Below are 18,507 nucleotides of genomic sequence, written 5' to 3' on the forward strand. Positions count from 1 at the left end.
GAGTGTAAAGAGCCCTGACGAAGACAGTTACTTATAGAGGTAAATAGAGCTATAGAACCATCCTTAAGTTTCTAGCTCAACTCATGTGCAATTGATGCTGAACTGCCTAAAGTAGAATGGGTCCATTTTAAGGTTTTTTCCCAGAGACGTGACATATATGGTAGTGAGAAGGTAAGTGCATTTGCTAAGCTAATCAAATTTTTCGGTCTCCTTCTGATGATAGCCGGGACGTGCATGGCCATGACCATGACGCCCAGATCACCCTCCTTAGAGGGATCATGTATATAGGCATCGGTGCACGTTCGATGGAGAAACAGATTGTTCCGGACAGGTATGCACACAGACCTGTCAACGTACTTCAGCGTTTTTATAGTGATGGTAGGACTTTGGAGCTTGGCAACATATCTCGGTAGTAAGTCTTTAGAATAAGCAGTTTTTGTGCTGGTTTCAGTCTCGCTCGTTGAATTTAATCAAGCTGGGTCTGCATCTCGGTGAAGACTACCTTGGTCTGTCCGAGTGCATTATACATTTGACCTAGGTATACGATTACCCTGTTACTTATTGCAACTTTACTCGGTTGCAACTGCCGAATCCTGTAGTTGCTGACAGAAAAAAAAACAACACGTTAATCAGTGAGAGTGCTTATTACCATGGTTAACAATAACCGTAATAGCTAATCTTTTACCAGCGTTTATCCATATTCCTCTCTTCTCGAAGAATTCGGCGGCTGTCCGATGCTGTCTGGTACCATCTTTGGCAGATTCGGATAGCAGGATTAAATCGTCAGCGTAACCCAATACTGAGATCTTCCTGCCATCTGCAATCGGAAAGACAAGTCTGTTTTCCTCGAGCTTGCATATCAGCTTGTTGACTACCATATTAAAAAGGTAGTGTAATAGGAGGTCTCCCTGTTTAACAATTCGATGTTCCTCGTCGTCCTGCTACCGGCGGTGATGCTCGTACGACAGTTCATGTTCAAGTTGTCTTACCTTAATTTTATCGTCATTTTAAAGTTTTTTTTTTAGATTTTTTTAAGTTTTCCATAACAAACTTACCATTTTTCGCTTATTCAACATCATATTATGGTTGTATTTTTGAATTCAATAAATAAAAATCTACTTTTGAACAGCCATAACTTTGTTAATATTAGATTTACGACGATAATAAAAAACAAATATCTTTGTTTATAAGCTTTATTGTATATCCAAATAGTTTTCCCGATAAAAGTTTTGTAGTTATTGGTGAAAAACCGTTTAAAAACACGCTTTTTTGACGTGTAATGTGTGAATTTTCAGTCACGAATAACTCCAAAAATTTACCATTCTAGCAACTGTCGTGGTTTTTTTTATCAACTTTTTCCACAAAACAGATTTGGGGTGGTAAACATCCTCAGTGGAAAAGCACGGATTGCCGTCATATCCTGTGCGAGTAATTTTTATCTATTGGGATAAATTGATTTCAATATTTTGCCATCATGTTTTCTTCTTCAGAAGGTCAGATACTTCTACTTTCTCTCTTTTTAATGGCGCTACAACCCTTTGGGGTAAGCCTTAGCCGACTTAAGCAACGTTCTTCTATTCTGCTCTGTCGAATACTTTTCCTTCGCCACTACCTGATGTTCATGGTTTTAAGATCTTCTTCTACATTATCTATCCACCGTTTACCTGGGGAGGGGAGCTTTCTTCTTCTCCTAATTGCTTGGAGCATTTATCTCTGAATTACTTTGACAGCTTGACTATCTGGCATTCGTTCCAAGTAGTCAAGCCATTTTAGTCTTTACGACAAATCTAACGATATCTGCGCTCTGCATTAATTTATCCAGCTCATAATTCATTTTTATTTTTCATGAACCATCGCTACAATGTATTCAATCAGGACTTATCCAGATGTATAAGTATACGGAAAATAGAAGTTACTATGGGGTAATCAGACACTTTAACACTGCCAAACAACGAAGACAAAGATCATGATACATAGAACTTTAATAGTTCTAGTGTATGGTTGTGAGATATTGTTGCTTTCTAACACAAATGAAAAAAGGTCATTTATATTCGAGAACAAAGTCCTGAGGAAAAAGCAAGGTCCAATAAATGAAATTAAAGCCTGGCGTGGTCGACAAAATTATAAAAACTAGACTCCTGTGTGGTCAACACATCTAGCCAGAGTAAATGAAAGCTATTCTGCAAACGACGAATTTTATTGGCCAAAGCTGAGGGAACTACACGAGGAGGTAGGCCAATATTGTGATTAAGGGTTTTTATAGAAGCTGTTTAAGAATAAGCCGTTTTTTATCAGGAAGTTTAACAGAGTTTCTTCCAATAATTTCTAGTGCCAGTCCCTAAGCTGCCTCAAGATGTTTGTGCTTCGTCTGATTTGACTCCTATTTTCGCAATAAAATATCCATTAATTTCTTCGTTGGAGTAAGTACTGAATGTTATGGGATTTTAGTTTTAGTGTTAGATAAGTGACACGTGTAGATATACTATTTGTGGTTGATATGTTGTTTGTGTTTGTTGTTTTCAACTGATTCCACTAATAGATTCATCTTCTTTATCCACATGGTAAAATCATGATCGCATTAAAGTATGTGCCAGCTTTCTTCTCTTTGAATATAAATTTCCCAATTAGTTTTTCCAATTTTTTTTTTAGATTTAGCAGTTTGTTTTCTGATGATAATGTTTGGACATTATTGTAGCAATTTTAAGTTGAAGTTGTTTTGATTGCCGAGGATTTTTATTTCTCAGATAGTAGATAGTAGACCTCCGCGCCCAGAATCCGTAGGACAGACAAAAGTGTTGGTGTGAGATTTTGTACCTATCCATAGCCCTACTCGCCCGGATTTTAAAATGTTGTTATTAATATTTCGACATTATTGGCTTCAAAATATATGTTCATTCGCCATCTTACTCATTTTAATTCAAAACTTTAATTGACTGGTAGAATTCGGATCTTAATCTTCTGTTACTTTAACAGGAAATCCCGGTTCCTAAACCTCTATGGTTCTGTAGAAATGAAATGAGAGAAAACAAATTCTAGATATTACTTTATTTTCATTTTATACAAAAAAACTAATCCGATGAATACAAAAATAGTGTAATACTTATTATATTATAATTATAATTATAATTATAGATTATAATTATACAATACATTATTATTTTTTTTAAACAATTTTTGTTTAGATTATAAGAATTTATCTAGGCATTTTATATTCTTTGGGTTTTATAATGAATATTTCAAATATTATGTGGATATTGTAAATATGGCCAGAAAAGTTTTATCGCAGTTTATTAACAATAATTCTCAAGGATTTCGATGTATTAACTTTTACAGATTGGTTTAAAATTTCTAAATCTATAGCTGCATCTTTTTCGTATCTTAAATTTGCTGTATTTTAATTAACATAATTTAAAAACACGTTAGTTAGAAGTAGATTAAAATAATTTGTCAACGTTAATCAATTAATGCTTTTAAAGTATTATTAATATTAACAACAAAAATAGTCAGGGGCATTAGATTTGTGTTAAACAAAAAATAGAGACACATCTTATACCGTTCTTTATTAGCTTGCTGACGAAGATAGTTATTTAGTACTAAAATAAAGCAGTAAGCAAAACAAGACTAGATCTATTTAGACTGATTAGCATTACCTTTATCATTTTATATTAGTACATCATTTCTAGAATCATGTACTTATATGCTTTTTACTAGTATTTTTATATATCCTTTATATATATCCACTTTCTTCTTCTTTGTGTAACTTTCCTGGTATTCCTAAAGTTGATAGAACTTGTGAACTTCTTATTCTTGCGTAAATTATTTGAGTTGGTCACCGCGGATACCTGTCCAGTATCTAAGGTTACTTGTTTTCTACCAACTATTCTTCCTTCTTCTATCTTGACTTTTATTATTAGTTTTAAGATACGAATATTAAAAAATTGGAGGAAATACCACAGATCTGAGGCTTGAAAACGCAGTCATAAAAGGCTGCAACCAGTATAAATATCTAGGAAGCATCATATCAGCAGATGGCAGAGTTAAGATAGATGTACAAAACCGAATAACCCAAGGGAAAAAATGCATCCGAATACTGAATTCATTACTGTGGTCTAATAAAATAAAGATGCATACCAAACTTCGCGTATACAGAGCAATTGTAGAACCAATTACCACATATGGTGCCGAATGTTGGACGATGACAAAGAATGAACGAGATAAAGTAGACGTTGTGGAAATGGATTATCTTAGAAGGTCATGTCGAATATCGAGAATGGAAAGAATCAGGAATGAGGAAATACGAAACCGTACAGGAATTAGAGATACTCTTTCAGATAGAATACAAGGAAGGCAATTACAATGGTATGGTCACGTGATGAGAATGGAGGAGGAGCGGTGGCCAAAGAAAGCCTTAATGTATGTTCCGCCAGAAAGAAGGAAAAGGGGAAGACCACCAAATTCCTGGAGAAGAGAAATTACAAAAACAATGCAATCTAGAGGCTTAGAAGAGGGGGATTGGAGAGATAGGAAAAGATGGAGGCTGAAATGCGGGAAGCGGCAATCGCCGTAGGACCCCCGTTATATGATGATGATGAGATACGATAATGGTTATCTCGAATAATATGACCAAGAAAGACAATGTTTTGATATTAAGCCGGTGTAGAGAGTTAAAATATTTTGAGAACAATTTACAGGATTTCTTTGTTTGACTGTTTTTCCACCTGTGGTATCAGTATCATTCTTCTGTAAATCCATATCTTTAGAGCATCTGGTCGAAGTATAGTAACTATTTTTCTATAGATTTATGAAGTCGATATATAGTCCATATGTAACATTTTACCATACAAATTGAAGCTGTTGGAGCTGCAGATTGATGTTACGATTGATTGCAAATGGCAGATTTTATACTAATAAAAATTAAATGAATCAACTTAAACGTGTAATTTTTGTTAGTGACTATATCTTAAAAAATGTGTCTCCGTTTTGAGTATATTTGGGTACAGAATATTTTCGAACATACTACTGAGTATACTGGTCCCAATCAGTGAAAATATCAACTAACGAATTAGATATAATAAAGAAATATACAAACAACACAGAAAATCAACAATACCACAATACTGAGTTAAAATACCAAAAAGAGATATGGAGACCAAATAAAAAAAAACTTTTTAAAGTCACATTCATGGAAAAGATCTTTACAGTACTGAAGGAGGCTAAGGCATGACTTACGGCTGTAGTTGCATTCAATGGATGAGTTATACGAGATTGTTTGAGTATCTTCATCGTCTTTTGTAGCCATCTTATTTTTACGACCTAAGCTTCGTTTGCCCTCAAGATATACATCTTGCCTCCTAGTATACATTTTAGCTGTTAACATTTTGAGTAGCGCATATTGACAATGTATCTGAAATATGCTGTATTGTATTTACCAAGAAATTCATTGTTAATGTGAGTGTTAATTTTTTAAGGAATTATCCAATGGTCATTTTACTAGTCTAGCTGCTGATTCGTAATCATTTTCTTTAAAGCCATATTACAAATGTGAGTTGTATTGTTGGTAATTATTATTCTACATCTAGATGTAGACAAAACTAGAGTTCTAGATATATGTAGCTATGTACACATTTAGTGTTTTACGTCTATACGCCCTGTGTTGTATGCTATTTCATGCCAAATAAAGACAATAATTTTAATTTTTGTGTACTTTATCCCTTTTTTATGTACTGTATCTCATGTTTATGTATTTGGCCCAATAATATTACTTCTGCATTAAAGTCTTGTTGTTATTATTGTGGCGTCTCCCAGTTTAATACTAAACATTATTAAAAAAACTATTTATGTCCGCTAAAGGACATAGGTCTCCTCTAAATATTTCAAATTTTCTCTATCTTGTGCAGTTAAAGTTTTCTGTTATCCTCTTTTGATCATTTGTCTATCTTGGTCCTTCTTGTTATTAGCCATTGGTTTTTATTTTACCATTTTCTTCACTGTTCCCATCATCATTAATTAACCCTGATTTGTCCATTATTAAATAGGGACCTTCTTTAGATATTTCCATATATTTCTGTTTTGCGCTCCTGCTATCCAATTGGTCAAAATTCTTTTGAAGTCGTTGGTCTCTCGGTGGTCTTCCCCGAATTTGCTTTTCTGCCGTAGTCTCCACTCGAGCCATTTTTTGTATACCTGTCATCTTTCATTATTGCAACATATCCCACTTAAATACTATTTGTGCCTTAAAATATGTTCGATAATGTTCTCCAGTGTGGTTCGTCAACGAACTTCCTCGTTTTTTAGTCTAAAAAAAAACTATTTAGGTCTAGCCTAACTAGGTCTCCTCTAAATATTTCCAATTTTCTCTATCTTGTGCAGTTAAAGTTTTCTGTTATCCTCTTTTGATCATTTGTCTATCTTGGTCTTTCTTGTTATTAGCCATTGGTTTTTATTTTACCATTTTCTTCACAATTCTCATCATCATTAATTAACCCTGATTTGTCCATTATTAAATAGGGACCTTCTTTAGATATTTCCATATATTTCTGTTCTGCGCTCCTGCTATCCAATTGGTCAAAATTCTTTTGAAGTCGTCGGTCTCTCGGTGGTCTTCCCCGAAGTCTCCACTCGAGCCATTTTTTGTATACCTGTCATCTTTCATTATTGCAACATATCCCACTTAAATACTATTTTTGCCTTAAAATACGTTCGATAATGTTCTCCAGTGTGGTTCGTCAACGAACTTCCTCGTTTTTTAGTCTATTTCTTACGCTTATTCCAAGCATTGAGCTCTTCATTTTACATTGTGTGTGTTTTTTTTAATTTTTTAGCGCTGATGTTGCGTTACTTGCAGTTTGTGACATATCGGTTTTTAATGACTTGCTCTGTCGAGTTCTCGTTTTATTTTTTTTTAGGTCACGGTTTGGTTCTTTTTATTTCTTTTCCGATAGTAGTTATCTTCTTTCCTTCATTTTTCTTTTTCTTATGGTGCCCTATCCAATTAGTGGATGTTGGCGACAATTCTGGCATACTCCTCTCGGTCTTTTCTGGCTCTAAAGAGTGCATGGGACTTTCCTTCATTAGTTTTGTGGTTTTTAGTTGTTGTTTTCTTTGCAACCAGTAATCCTGATTCGAGACGGTTTTATTTACGTTTTTGTTATTGTCGTTTATTTGGTTTTGAATATGTGAAGGATTTGATTTAAGCCCTTGCTTGCTAAGACCCTTCGAAACTCCTCTCCATTTATTCTGACTTTGAAGGCACCTTTCCGCTCTTTTTTTGTTAAAACCTGTACAATCTGTATTCTGGTTTATGAACATAGTTTTACAATTAAGTATGTAACCTTTAATGAGTTGAGAATTCAAAAAAAAACTGATTTTGCACGATATGTGACAATGGCTAAGATGCCGTCAGCAGGAAAAATTCAAAACGACTCATAGAGAGTTAGGAAAAGGATAAGTCAGCTTTTTAACATAACCTTAGAAAAAGTAGTTTGGGACGCTAATTTAGACAGTTATTTGGGAACTACACTTAATAGATCAGTGGCAAATGCTGACGACGTTAACATTATAAACATTTGAACAATATGAACATTTTAGTGGAGTCTTTCTTTCCGCTTGTCGTAGGGCCCAAGATTCACATTCCTATGTTAGTATTGAAAATAATAAGTAGGTGATTAACCTCACTTTTACAGTTTGCGAAAATATTATGTAGATGAAAATAAAATCAAATTTAGAGAGCTGATAATGAAGCAGATCTTCATTATTACTAAGGATTTTTACAGCTGTCGCCGCCTTCCTTCTTTCAGCCAACGTCTCCAGTCCTTTCTGTTCTGCCATTCTCCATCTCTAAGGTCTCGTCTTTCCATGGCCTCGTCCACTTCATCCCTTCATGATCTTCGGGGTCTACCTCTTTTCCTCCTTCCTATTGGGCTCCAATCCGAAATCTTAGCTATCCACCTTGCATGATCTGTTCTTCTCACATGTCCATACCAAATTAAACGTTTTTCTTCGATGTAGCTGAGTATGTCTTGTTCTACTGCCATTATTCGTTTTATCTCCTCATTTCTGATGCGATCCATTTTTGTCACTCTACAGCTTCTTCTCATGAACTCCGTTTCAGTTGCTGTGATTTTGGATCTGTTTTGTCTATTTATTACCCAATTCTCTGCTCCTTAGGTCATTATACTGCGTACCAAGGTGTTATAAATTATCTTCTTTGTATTTCTGGTAATCTGTCTATCCCACAGTACCCCGTTCATTTGTTTAATACATGTTCTTGTCTGTGCTAATCTGCTAGTTATCTCTTGCTCGATGGTTCCATTTTTTGAGAGTATGAATCCTAAATATTTGAATTTGTCAGTGCCGTTAATTTCCCTATTACCGTCCATTTCCAAGTTTCTCACTGGTTCTTGCTCTGTTGTTAAATATTCGGTCTTTTCTAGATTTATTTCCAGTCCATTTTTTGTGTATTCCTTTTCTAATTTTCGGAGTATATAGCACAGATCTTCTTCATCTTGAGCCGTTACCACTTGGTCATCTGCAAAGCTTAATGTGTACAAGAAGTTGTCCCGGATTGGTATTCCCATCCCTTTACATTTCCTTTTCCATAGTTTTAATATTTGTTCGAGGAATATCTTGAACAGTGTTGGAGATGTAGAGTATCCCTGCAATAAGCCTTTTGTGGTCTTAAATTCGTTGAAGTATTTATTGCCGATTTTAACTCTTACCTTGTTGTTGTTGTAAAGGTTTTTTACGGCTTCTATTAACCTCTGAGTTATTCCGATTTCCTTCATCGTGTTCCATAGTTGTTTTCTGGGGACCGTGTCGTATGTAAATCTATGAATGCCATGTGTACTGGTCTATTTTTTGCCATTTTTTTTTTCAATTAATTGTTGGAGTGTATAAATGTGGTCTATGCAAGATCTTCGTACCGTGAACCCCGACTGATCTTCTTCGATTTTATTTGAGATAGATTTTTCCAGTTTTTTTTTTTCAGTATTTTTCCATATAACCTACCCATACATGCTATCACACTGATGCTTCTGTAGTTCCGCATTTCTTCTTATCTTCCTTTTTATGTATCGAGGTTATATATGCTTTGGACCATTCTTCTGATATTTCGTTCAGTTTTATAGCGTTACTGAACATTTCGTGTATAATTCTGTGTAGTTTGTCCGTTCCGTACTTAATTAGTTCATTAACGATTCCTCCTGGTCCCCCTGATTTTTTGTTCTTTAAAGTCTTTATGGCATTCTTTACTTGGATTAATGTTATCTTAATCTGTTCTTCGTTCTGATTTTGTTGTTGTTTCTGTTATGTGTCTCTTTCTATGAAATCTGGACGGTTTTCTGTGAGTAGTTCTTTAAAGTAGTCTTCCCACTCTTTTTCTGATATGTATTGTATTTGGAACTTTTCGTTGTTATTCTTCCTTAAAGATTTCAGTATTTTCCAGGATTCCGAATTCCTTGTTCCTCCTATGTATTGTTCAATTTGTACACATGTTTCTTCCCATTCTTCATTCTTTTCTTTTGCCGTTCTTCGTTTTACTTCTTTGTTTTTCTCTTTGTACTTCTGTGCATCTTCTGGGGATTGGGTGCTCATACTTTTCATACATAGAATTTTCTTCTCCTCAATACATTTTTTGGTTTCTGGTTTGGGTTGGGTTTTTTTACACAAAGTAAAAATAAACAAAGAAACCAAGAAACCAAAACTTCGAAACGGTTAAAAAGTTTAGCGGTTAAAAATTAAGGGACATCGATTAACCCCAATAAGAACACAGCAGGAGAAATAGAAAGGCAAATCATAGTTATAATTATGGCAAATTAATACCTATCAAAGTATACAGCTAACATAAATATGTCGCACAAAACTCGTATAAGACTGTATAGAACACTGATAGTCCTTGTTTTCACATTGTGAGTCAGATGGGTAGATATAAATTGGAACTATAATAATATCCTTAAGTATAAGTTTGGTGGAAAAACTTTACCACTATTATCAAGGTAAACCATCTGCGGTAGGCATGACATGTAGCCCAGATCATAGAATCAACTGGAAAAAAATAAAAGATTTTAGCAGCGCAGCCGGTGGGAATAGAAGACGGGGCAGGCCAAAGTTAAGTGGATAGACGGCGTAACAGAGAATACTGAGAAGATCTGTGCTGCCTACTAAAAAATCTAACGAACGTTATAAAATATTATTACTACTAAATTATATTTGACAAAATTATCTGCAGCCAGCTATTAAATATATAATAATAGTCAAGAATAATTGACATTATACTTTTCTAGGCGATATTTATCAAGGTATTTTTCTTTAGCAATACTTTCTATGTAATTATAAATCTGTTTTATATACAAACAAGTCAATACTACTATTTCTTCTTATTTTAATAGTATTGAATCATTTTGTTGGTAAATTATAAAATCTAAAATCTATTTTTAACTATTATTATTTGGCTATTTTAACTATAATTTGATATTGAACATTGTTTGTCATTATTTTTACCGTAAACTATAGTCTATTTAATTTGTTTTCGTCAATATCCGTACAAAACTCTTTCCTGCATCTTTTAAATTTTAATGTTTTGAATAAGCGTATCCAATGACCCAGATAAAAAGATAATTACAATAACCAATAACATTTCCTATACTTATTAAAACTTTGCAGCAACGTATATCGATTGGAGTTAGTCAATAGTTAATTGCTTAAAACTTCCATCTACTCCAAAGAGATCGTCATAGTTGGTTGGTTTACCTAGTCGCTTTGACTCGTCAGCTTTGATGTTTTCTTGTTCCTTGAACCAGGGTGTGTATTCCTTTAACTTTTCCATCCATTGGTCTAAAAATAAAATTAGATAAATTAATATTGAATTAAATCCGTAAAATAGTTTCGAAACACAATTCAGATTTCTGCTTTAATCTGAACCTTCTATAAATGCAAGGTATAACAGACGTTGATAAAGGTGTTAATAGAGACATGGGGAATCTAAAATTTGCATTCCACGACATGTCTCCTCAACTAAGCAGAAATCGTTAGCGAATTGGTTTCTTGTACTCATACCGAGTAGATCCGAATAAAATGAAAAAGACAGTAAAGATTCCATTTCACGTACAAATCGAATATTTATCTGTTTATACGTATTTCGCTTTAATAAAGCTCATCAGAACAGTTATTCATAGGCGTTCTCAACGTGAAAAATAGATCTTTTCTGTCTTTGCGAAGCAACGATAAAATGGCTTCGAAACGGAGGAAATAGCGACATCTGATATTAAATCCGTAAAATAGTTTCGAAACACAGGTTTAAACAGGTTTGTAGAAATTTTGACCACTGCAATCTTCTGGTCATCTTTACTCCTTTTTAACAACAAGCCTTTTATCAGTATTATTGTAGTTTAACTTGTCCAGAAGACTTGAAGATGACCAGAAAATTGTAGTGGTTGAAACCGGTAGTACTAAGTTAAAAAAAATATAGTGTGAGTAAATCTAATATTTATTTCTACAAATCTGCTTATAAAATTAGATATTTCTTTACTGCGAATGCAATCGCTACAAACAGTAAGCTTATAAATGTGGTAAAATCTGTCAATATAGTAAATAAATTATATAATGTATGTGACCGTTACTGGATCGAATCACACATTAGGGTATAGAAACTTACATGTGGCGGCAGCTCAAAAACTTACATCGGTCAAACTGGTAGAAAATTTAACAAATGGATGGCAGAACACAAACGGGGTTTCAATAATAGAAAAGCAGATTCTACTTACACACTTTGTCTTCTAGATCATAATCATTCTTTTAATAACCAATTTCAAATTCTTTAAATTCAAATTAATAAATGCAGATATAATCCTGAATGACCAAATTAAGACAAACAGCACTCCCCTCCTCAACTTATTTAGTTATAATAGTGTTGGACGCATAACAAAAATAGCTTACTTGAGAAAGGCTTCTTCTTCTTCTTAAAGTGCCCATCCGTTCCGGATGTTGGCGATCATCACGGCTATCTTTGCTTTATTTATTGCAGCGCGGAACAGTTCAGTGGTAGTCGTGTTATACCACTTTCGTAAATTTTGAAGCCAGGAAATGCGTCTTCTTCCCGGTCCTCTCTTACCATTTACTTTCCCTTGGAGAATCAGCTGGAGAAGGCCGTAACGTTCTTGATTTCTCATTACATGTCCTAGATATTCCAACTTTTTAGTTTTGACGGTCACGGTCATGAGAATTTCACATTCTTTCCCCATTCTACGCAGGACCTCCACATTAGTAACTCTGTCAACCCAGGATATACGTAAGATGCGCCTATAACACCACATTTCGAAAGCTTCGAGCCGATTCATAGATGCAACAGTCAGTGTCCATGCTTCCATTCCGTAGAGCAGAACCGTGAATATGTAGCAGTTCAATAGACGGCATTTTGTTTTTAATGATATGTCTTGACTGTTGAAAATGGTTCTTATTCTAACGAATGCTGCTTTTGCTTTTATTATTCTCTGTTTAATTTCTGTTGAGTGGTTACATTGGCTATTTAAATTGGTGCCTAGATATGTATATTGCTCGACTCTTTCGATATTCTGTTGGTTGATTGTAAGTTGAGCGTTTAGTATTGGTTTTTTACTAATTGTCATAAATTTGGTTTTCTTTATGTTAAGAGCTAGTCCGTATCTGTTGCTGACTTCTGTTATGCGATTTGTTAATATGTGTAAGTGATTCAGATTATCGGCAAAAACTATAGTGTCATCTGCATATCTAATGTTATTCAACTATTCACCGTTTATTAGTATTCCTTTCGCACAACCGTCTAAAGCTTACTTAAATACCCATTCAGAATAAATGTTGAACAACAATGGAGACAAAATACAGCCCTGTCGTACTCCACGTTCTATTGCAATTTTATCAGGTAACTGGTCTTCTATTTTGATTTTGGCCGTTTGATTGTAGTAAATGTTTCTGATAATTCTAAGATCTTTGTTGTCAATTCCAATTTCTTGCATTAGAGTCATTAATTTGTCATGTTTTACTCTGTCAAATGCCTTCTGGTAATCTATAAAGCATACGTATATGTCACAGTTCACATCTCTGCATCTCTGAAATAGCACCTGTACAGCAAAAAGGGCCTCCCGTGTTCCCAGAGCATCACGAAATCCGAATTGTGTTCTTGTTGAGAAAGGCACTCTGCCGAAACAGCTATAGTGATAATCATTCATAATAAAAATTTGTGGAAGTGTTGAAAACTAAAGTTTTCAGTATTTTATTACTTGTTGAAATATTTAATTAGTCGAGATATGTTCAATTACATTGTTAGATACTGTTTTCATATTTGCCCCTCTTGATTTATAATCTGTAATGCATCAATTACGATAAAAAAATTAGTTGAAGATATAAAACTTAATTGACGATAATTGGGAGAGTTGGCATATTTCTCTTAAGCCGCAGCTGTGTATATTATGATCTCAGCAAATTCGAATTCATTACTTTTTGGTTATAACTATTTTTGGATCTAGTAAATAATATTCTTCTTCGCAGTTTTGATCTTGAGTTAATGTTATACACTATGGTACTTTTTTTATGTCTTTAAAGAGAAAAAAGAAGGAAAATCTGCATAAAGACACCTGTGACTCACATAGGTAGTGTCGGGTTCCTAATATCCTAACAAAGTTGTGCCAGGACGAGAGGGCAGGACTATAGTTAGACCTTTGACAATTCGTCCCGTCACCACTTCGAGACGGTCAGCGTCCAGCTAAAAACCTCTCCTCTGGCATTCCAGAAATTAGGATGGAAGGGCTGGTTAAGGAAAAACATCTCTACTGATGCCCTGCTATCATACACATTCATCGACAGATAGCAAGGCTACCATCTCTCTCGCCTCGTCTGTCTCTCATTAGCTCCTATTTTGGCCTGCGACAGTCTGAACCCCATCGAGGTGCTACACGCTTGTTTTAAAATTCTGTTACGAGTTTTAAACGGCTTTCCTCCCGTTCTTCTGAATAGAGAAGCTCCCTGACAAAGTTGTGGATCCGTGTCCACCACCACTCATCCCTTAATATTCCGCAGTTACACTGCCTTTCACGTTGTGCCAACTGGCCAATCGAAGCAGTTATTGTTTATTTTACCAGTGAGGCGCATTGTTACTAATAATCTGAGTGGAAGTTTTAGAAATTCAGAATCAGGAATGGACGTTGGGGAATAGTGTATATTATTTATATTTATTCTGTATTTTGTAAATTCTCATTTTTTTGTATTATATGTATTACGATACATTTAAACTTTTTTAAAAATTTGAAACAAAAATATTACTTTAATGTTTATGTTACCATATGGTAATGCTGGGTATTTATCGGTACTTGTGTAAAGTTACGTCACTTAATAATATACTTCGGGCATTTGCAGCAATACTTGCTCCCGGTTTTCAGTGAAGCAAAATCAGATTTTTTAAACGATGTTACTGATATTGAGGATATTTTTATTGCTCCTTCTAAACCTGCTGTCTTGACAGACGAGGATTCCAGGGACAAGCACTAAGGAGAAACCGCATATAACCTGAATTATATACAACTTATGGTATATGATGAAGTTAAATTTATGGATTGAAAGATAGATATTGAAAGTTTTGAACAGATCTGGAAGACTCGTACTTGGATAAAAGGAAATTTTAAAAGTCATTAGAGATGTTTCCGTCTTCAGATTACTTTAAGTTCAAAGATATAGGATAAATAGGCGTAATAAAAAATGGTTCTGGCCAGGACTCTGCTAGATAAGTATACGTAATGTCTACAAAAAACTAAATTCCTGTATTTGGCTGTATACCTACCATGTATTATAAAAAAAATTTATTTAAAAAAATTCCTTTATAAAGGGTATATTAATGTAAAACCCCTATCGGGTTACATCACAGAACGTTTTCGGAATAACTATTCCATCGTCAGTGCTATTCTAAAATAAGTATTACCACTTTAATTAAAGCAAAAATGACAGTTGAATTTTGACCAACGTTATTACAAAAAGTGATTTAATACTTACTAGATTCATTTAAATTGATTGGATGATATGTAGGTAAAAATCCATTAAATGTAATTAGGTTAACTTTGAATTACATCTTTTGTATTAAAAAACTATGATTTTTAAGTTATAAACGAAATTGATCACTTGGTAACGAAGGACTCCACTGGAGTTGCTAGTCCTTAAACAAAGTGTCTGCGAGGACATGTTGATAGCAACTTAATAAAATGACATAATTAGAACGTATGTCTGAACAAATCAGTCAATGTGACTGGAGGTGTGTCTAAATGTGACAATACCCAACATTATGTATAATTAAATATGTTAAAATTTGATTTATTCTAACAATAGCAACCAACAATATATTGAAATTTAGGGTGTGATTTATCCTGAACATTTGTTGTAACAAAATGTAAATACGGTATTATTGAGAGTGGATTGAAGTGATTAATAAATATTATTGTTCTAGATAGACAACCAACTATACAGATATCTGATTCAATGGAGGAGAGCTAAAAATTTTTTTAAAAGGCCTATATGCTTTTTCAACATTTGGTACCTGGAATATAAAAAGCAGAAATCTGCAGGATGTTGGATTCTTTATTATTACAGAGTAAGATGTTAATTGATGTATGTGAGTGTGTATTTAATATTGAAAGTAAACAGAATAATTGGTGTTATATACTGCTGGTATATTACTTTAACCATAACTTAAATAAAAACTAAGGCCCTACATGTTAAAAAACAACATTTGGTATCTGAGCAATATAAGGTGTTACAATTTGTGATGTTACATTGTTATTGCGAGGGGAATGATGATGATTCTAGTTACAGTAATTATGTTAAAAATTATGTTACGTTACTGTAGTATTGTAAATAATAAATATAGATTCTGATGTGTGGCTTGTCTTTAGATGGACCATGGAATTTTGTAGGTGTGTGAGTGAAGGGTATATATATATATATATATATATATATATATATATATATATATATATATATATATATAGTAACAGTATATATTTTTGCACATAGTAACAAAAAACACCACTATGTTACTAGCAAAGTTTTTTAATATTCTAACTGTACAATTCTAAGTTACGGTAAGATCAATAATGTTTTTAATATATAATATATGGTAGCTAATTATAATTTATTCTCTTTCAGCCCTGAAGAAGCCAAATTAATTCTCTTTGGCGAAAACGTTCGGCGAAACAATTGATACTCATGAGAGTCTTTCTTGCAGATTTCCCCAATATTTAAGAGTTTACTATTTAACTTATCTGCAAAGATTAAATTTCTTTTCTTTTATATATATATATATATATATATATATATATATATATATATATATATATATATATTAAGTAAGGGCTTAATATTTTGTATGGTTATAAATAGTTTGTAAGGGGGGAATAGAATTATCTGTTCTGAATCTGCTTATGGAGTATTGGCTGAAGAACATTGTGCAAGGATTAGAGTTGAATAAGAAAGAATTGAATAAATGAATTATGAATGAATGAATGAAGAGTATTAGAATGAATAAGTTAAATAGGTACATTTAGAAAGATTGGCTTGATAGGGAGTGAGAAAAATAAATAAATGGCAAAAGAAGAATGATTAGTGGTACATGAATGTGGGAAATCTCAGGTAAATTTTCGTAGAGAAGTAGCTCAATATTACTTAAAAAGTTACAAAACAAGACGGAAATTATCATGTATACAGACTTTTAGAGGGAAGCTGTGGAATAATAACCTTCGATATAATAGAAATGATGATTTCATGAAAAAAATAACGGGAAAAAAAGAAAATGACACAACTTTTTTTTTTCGGAAATGGCTATACTAGTTTGGGAGGTAAAATTTGCTCTAAATGCAATGCTGCACTGTGCATTTCTTGCTTCATATCTTTTCAATATAAATAAAGACCGTTAATTTTTTTTTGTAAATCGCCTGAATATAGTTTAGTTTTAGTTCTACCGCTGTATTACTTCCTTCTGAATGTGACAAGAAAACTGTATCAGAACCTCTTTGATAAATATTACTTGAATACTGTTTTACCATAAACAATGGTTATTAGGCGGTACGCTGAAACAAATGATATAAAACGCTTTGATCTTCCACCTTCGTCATTTGTTTCAAAAATATCAAAATTGTCAACAAAATCTTCTAAAGATATTAAAGTTAATAAAATAGCAGAAGAGATCAAGTTATCACAATGGATTTAAAAAAAAACCTAATTTTTCTGATATATTCATATATTATTAACAAATTTTTTACCATGGAATACTTGTAGTGGACCAGCAGTCCCATCAAACTCTTCAGGAAGTACATCTTTTGGTATAAATTTATGTAGAGATTCGAAGTTGGAATGAACATGAATTCGTTCTCGAATCTTTTCTTTTAAGAAAGGTTTTACCCAAGTTATAATTTTATCTACCAGCGGTGAAACGTTAACTACATGGACTTCTTTTAGCTTAACTGGGTAGGCTTCCTGAAAACAATAAAAACCAATCAATCAATATCAGTCTAATGTATATTTATGTATTATTAATAATAAAAAATACTTAAAATAACATCCAAAAGACAAATATACAAATAATCAGAATAAGACTATAAGATAGAATGAAAAGTACCTGAACAGAAAATCACAAAAGTTAAAGATACTACCAGCCAAATAAAAAAAAACAAAAATGAAAATTCGTCGGTAGACAAAAAGATAAAAGATGAACTAAAATTATTACAGTTTGGCCCGGGACACTTAACACCAAAAAGGACGAAAATCACAAACACCATGCTGATTCGAGGTGTATGCACAGATAGAAAAAGATTGAAGGGGATGTCTATGTCCAATATTGGACATTTTAAAGCTAAAAGATAGATAGATGGTTTCTGTAGATAAAGGATATACGGGAACTTCCAATAAATCATTTTTATAAAAACTACTTACTTGAACAATAACCAAAAATTTACGTATCATTGCGGGATTGATTCTGGAAAAGTGAGCGGCTGTGGCTACTGTTGCATCTAATATGTAAACATCTCCAGCTACACCCACTTCTTCGGCAGCTAGTCTTACGTCACCAATCATAAGAACAACTTTCATAATATCAGCTATATCGTAGGTGTCAACGTCTACCTTTTTGGATCTAAGGACTACTACTCGGCGACCATTTGGAGTCAAGCCTGGTAGAGGAGGAATGTGTCTAAAACATAGAAAAGAGATTTATTAAAATCGTTAGTTAATATGACATCAGTATTTATACTAAATAAAAATGTTAATCAGAACTAACAAAACAAAACCAAGAATCCAACCTGAGAGCAAAAGCTATATAAATAAAAATAAATAAAAATTGAAACAACAACTCAGCAGTACTGGATATAGTTGGTAGCAATTCCTCTTCTTGTTTAACCTTTGTCTTTTTAGGAGTCGATGTCCTTTACTCCATGGTGGCTTCTTCATTTAAATCTTTCTATCTCAAGTCTTTCACCACACAATCCTTCCATCTTCTCCTCG

The 18,507-nt window shown here is 33.4% G+C and overlaps 1 protein-coding gene across 3 annotated transcripts in view; it reads right to left on the reverse strand.

The window, feature by feature from the left end:
• Window positions 1-9,570: 9,570 nt before the first annotated feature.
• Window positions 9,571-18,507, reverse strand: part of LOC140437603 (alpha-tocopherol transfer protein-like) — a 62,124-nt gene continuing 53,187 nt past the window's right edge. For all 3 annotated transcript variants that reach the window (XM_072527211.1, XM_072527212.1, XM_072527213.1), the window contains exons 4-6: window positions 17,941-18,196; window positions 17,271-17,484; window positions 9,571-10,830 (exon numbers count right to left, since the gene is read on the reverse strand). In XM_072527211.1, the coding sequence (XP_072383312.1) occupies window positions 10,679-10,830; window positions 17,271-17,484; window positions 17,941-18,196 (622 nt within the window). In that variant the 3' untranslated portion in view covers window positions 9,571-10,678. The remainder of the gene's footprint in view (window positions 10,831-17,270; window positions 17,485-17,940; window positions 18,197-18,507) is intronic.

The sequence above is a fragment of the Diabrotica undecimpunctata genome, chromosome 3 (genome assembly GCF_040954645.1).
Source record: "Diabrotica undecimpunctata isolate CICGRU chromosome 3, icDiaUnde3, whole genome shotgun sequence".
Taxonomy (NCBI): domain Eukaryota; kingdom Metazoa; phylum Arthropoda; class Insecta; order Coleoptera; family Chrysomelidae; genus Diabrotica; species Diabrotica undecimpunctata.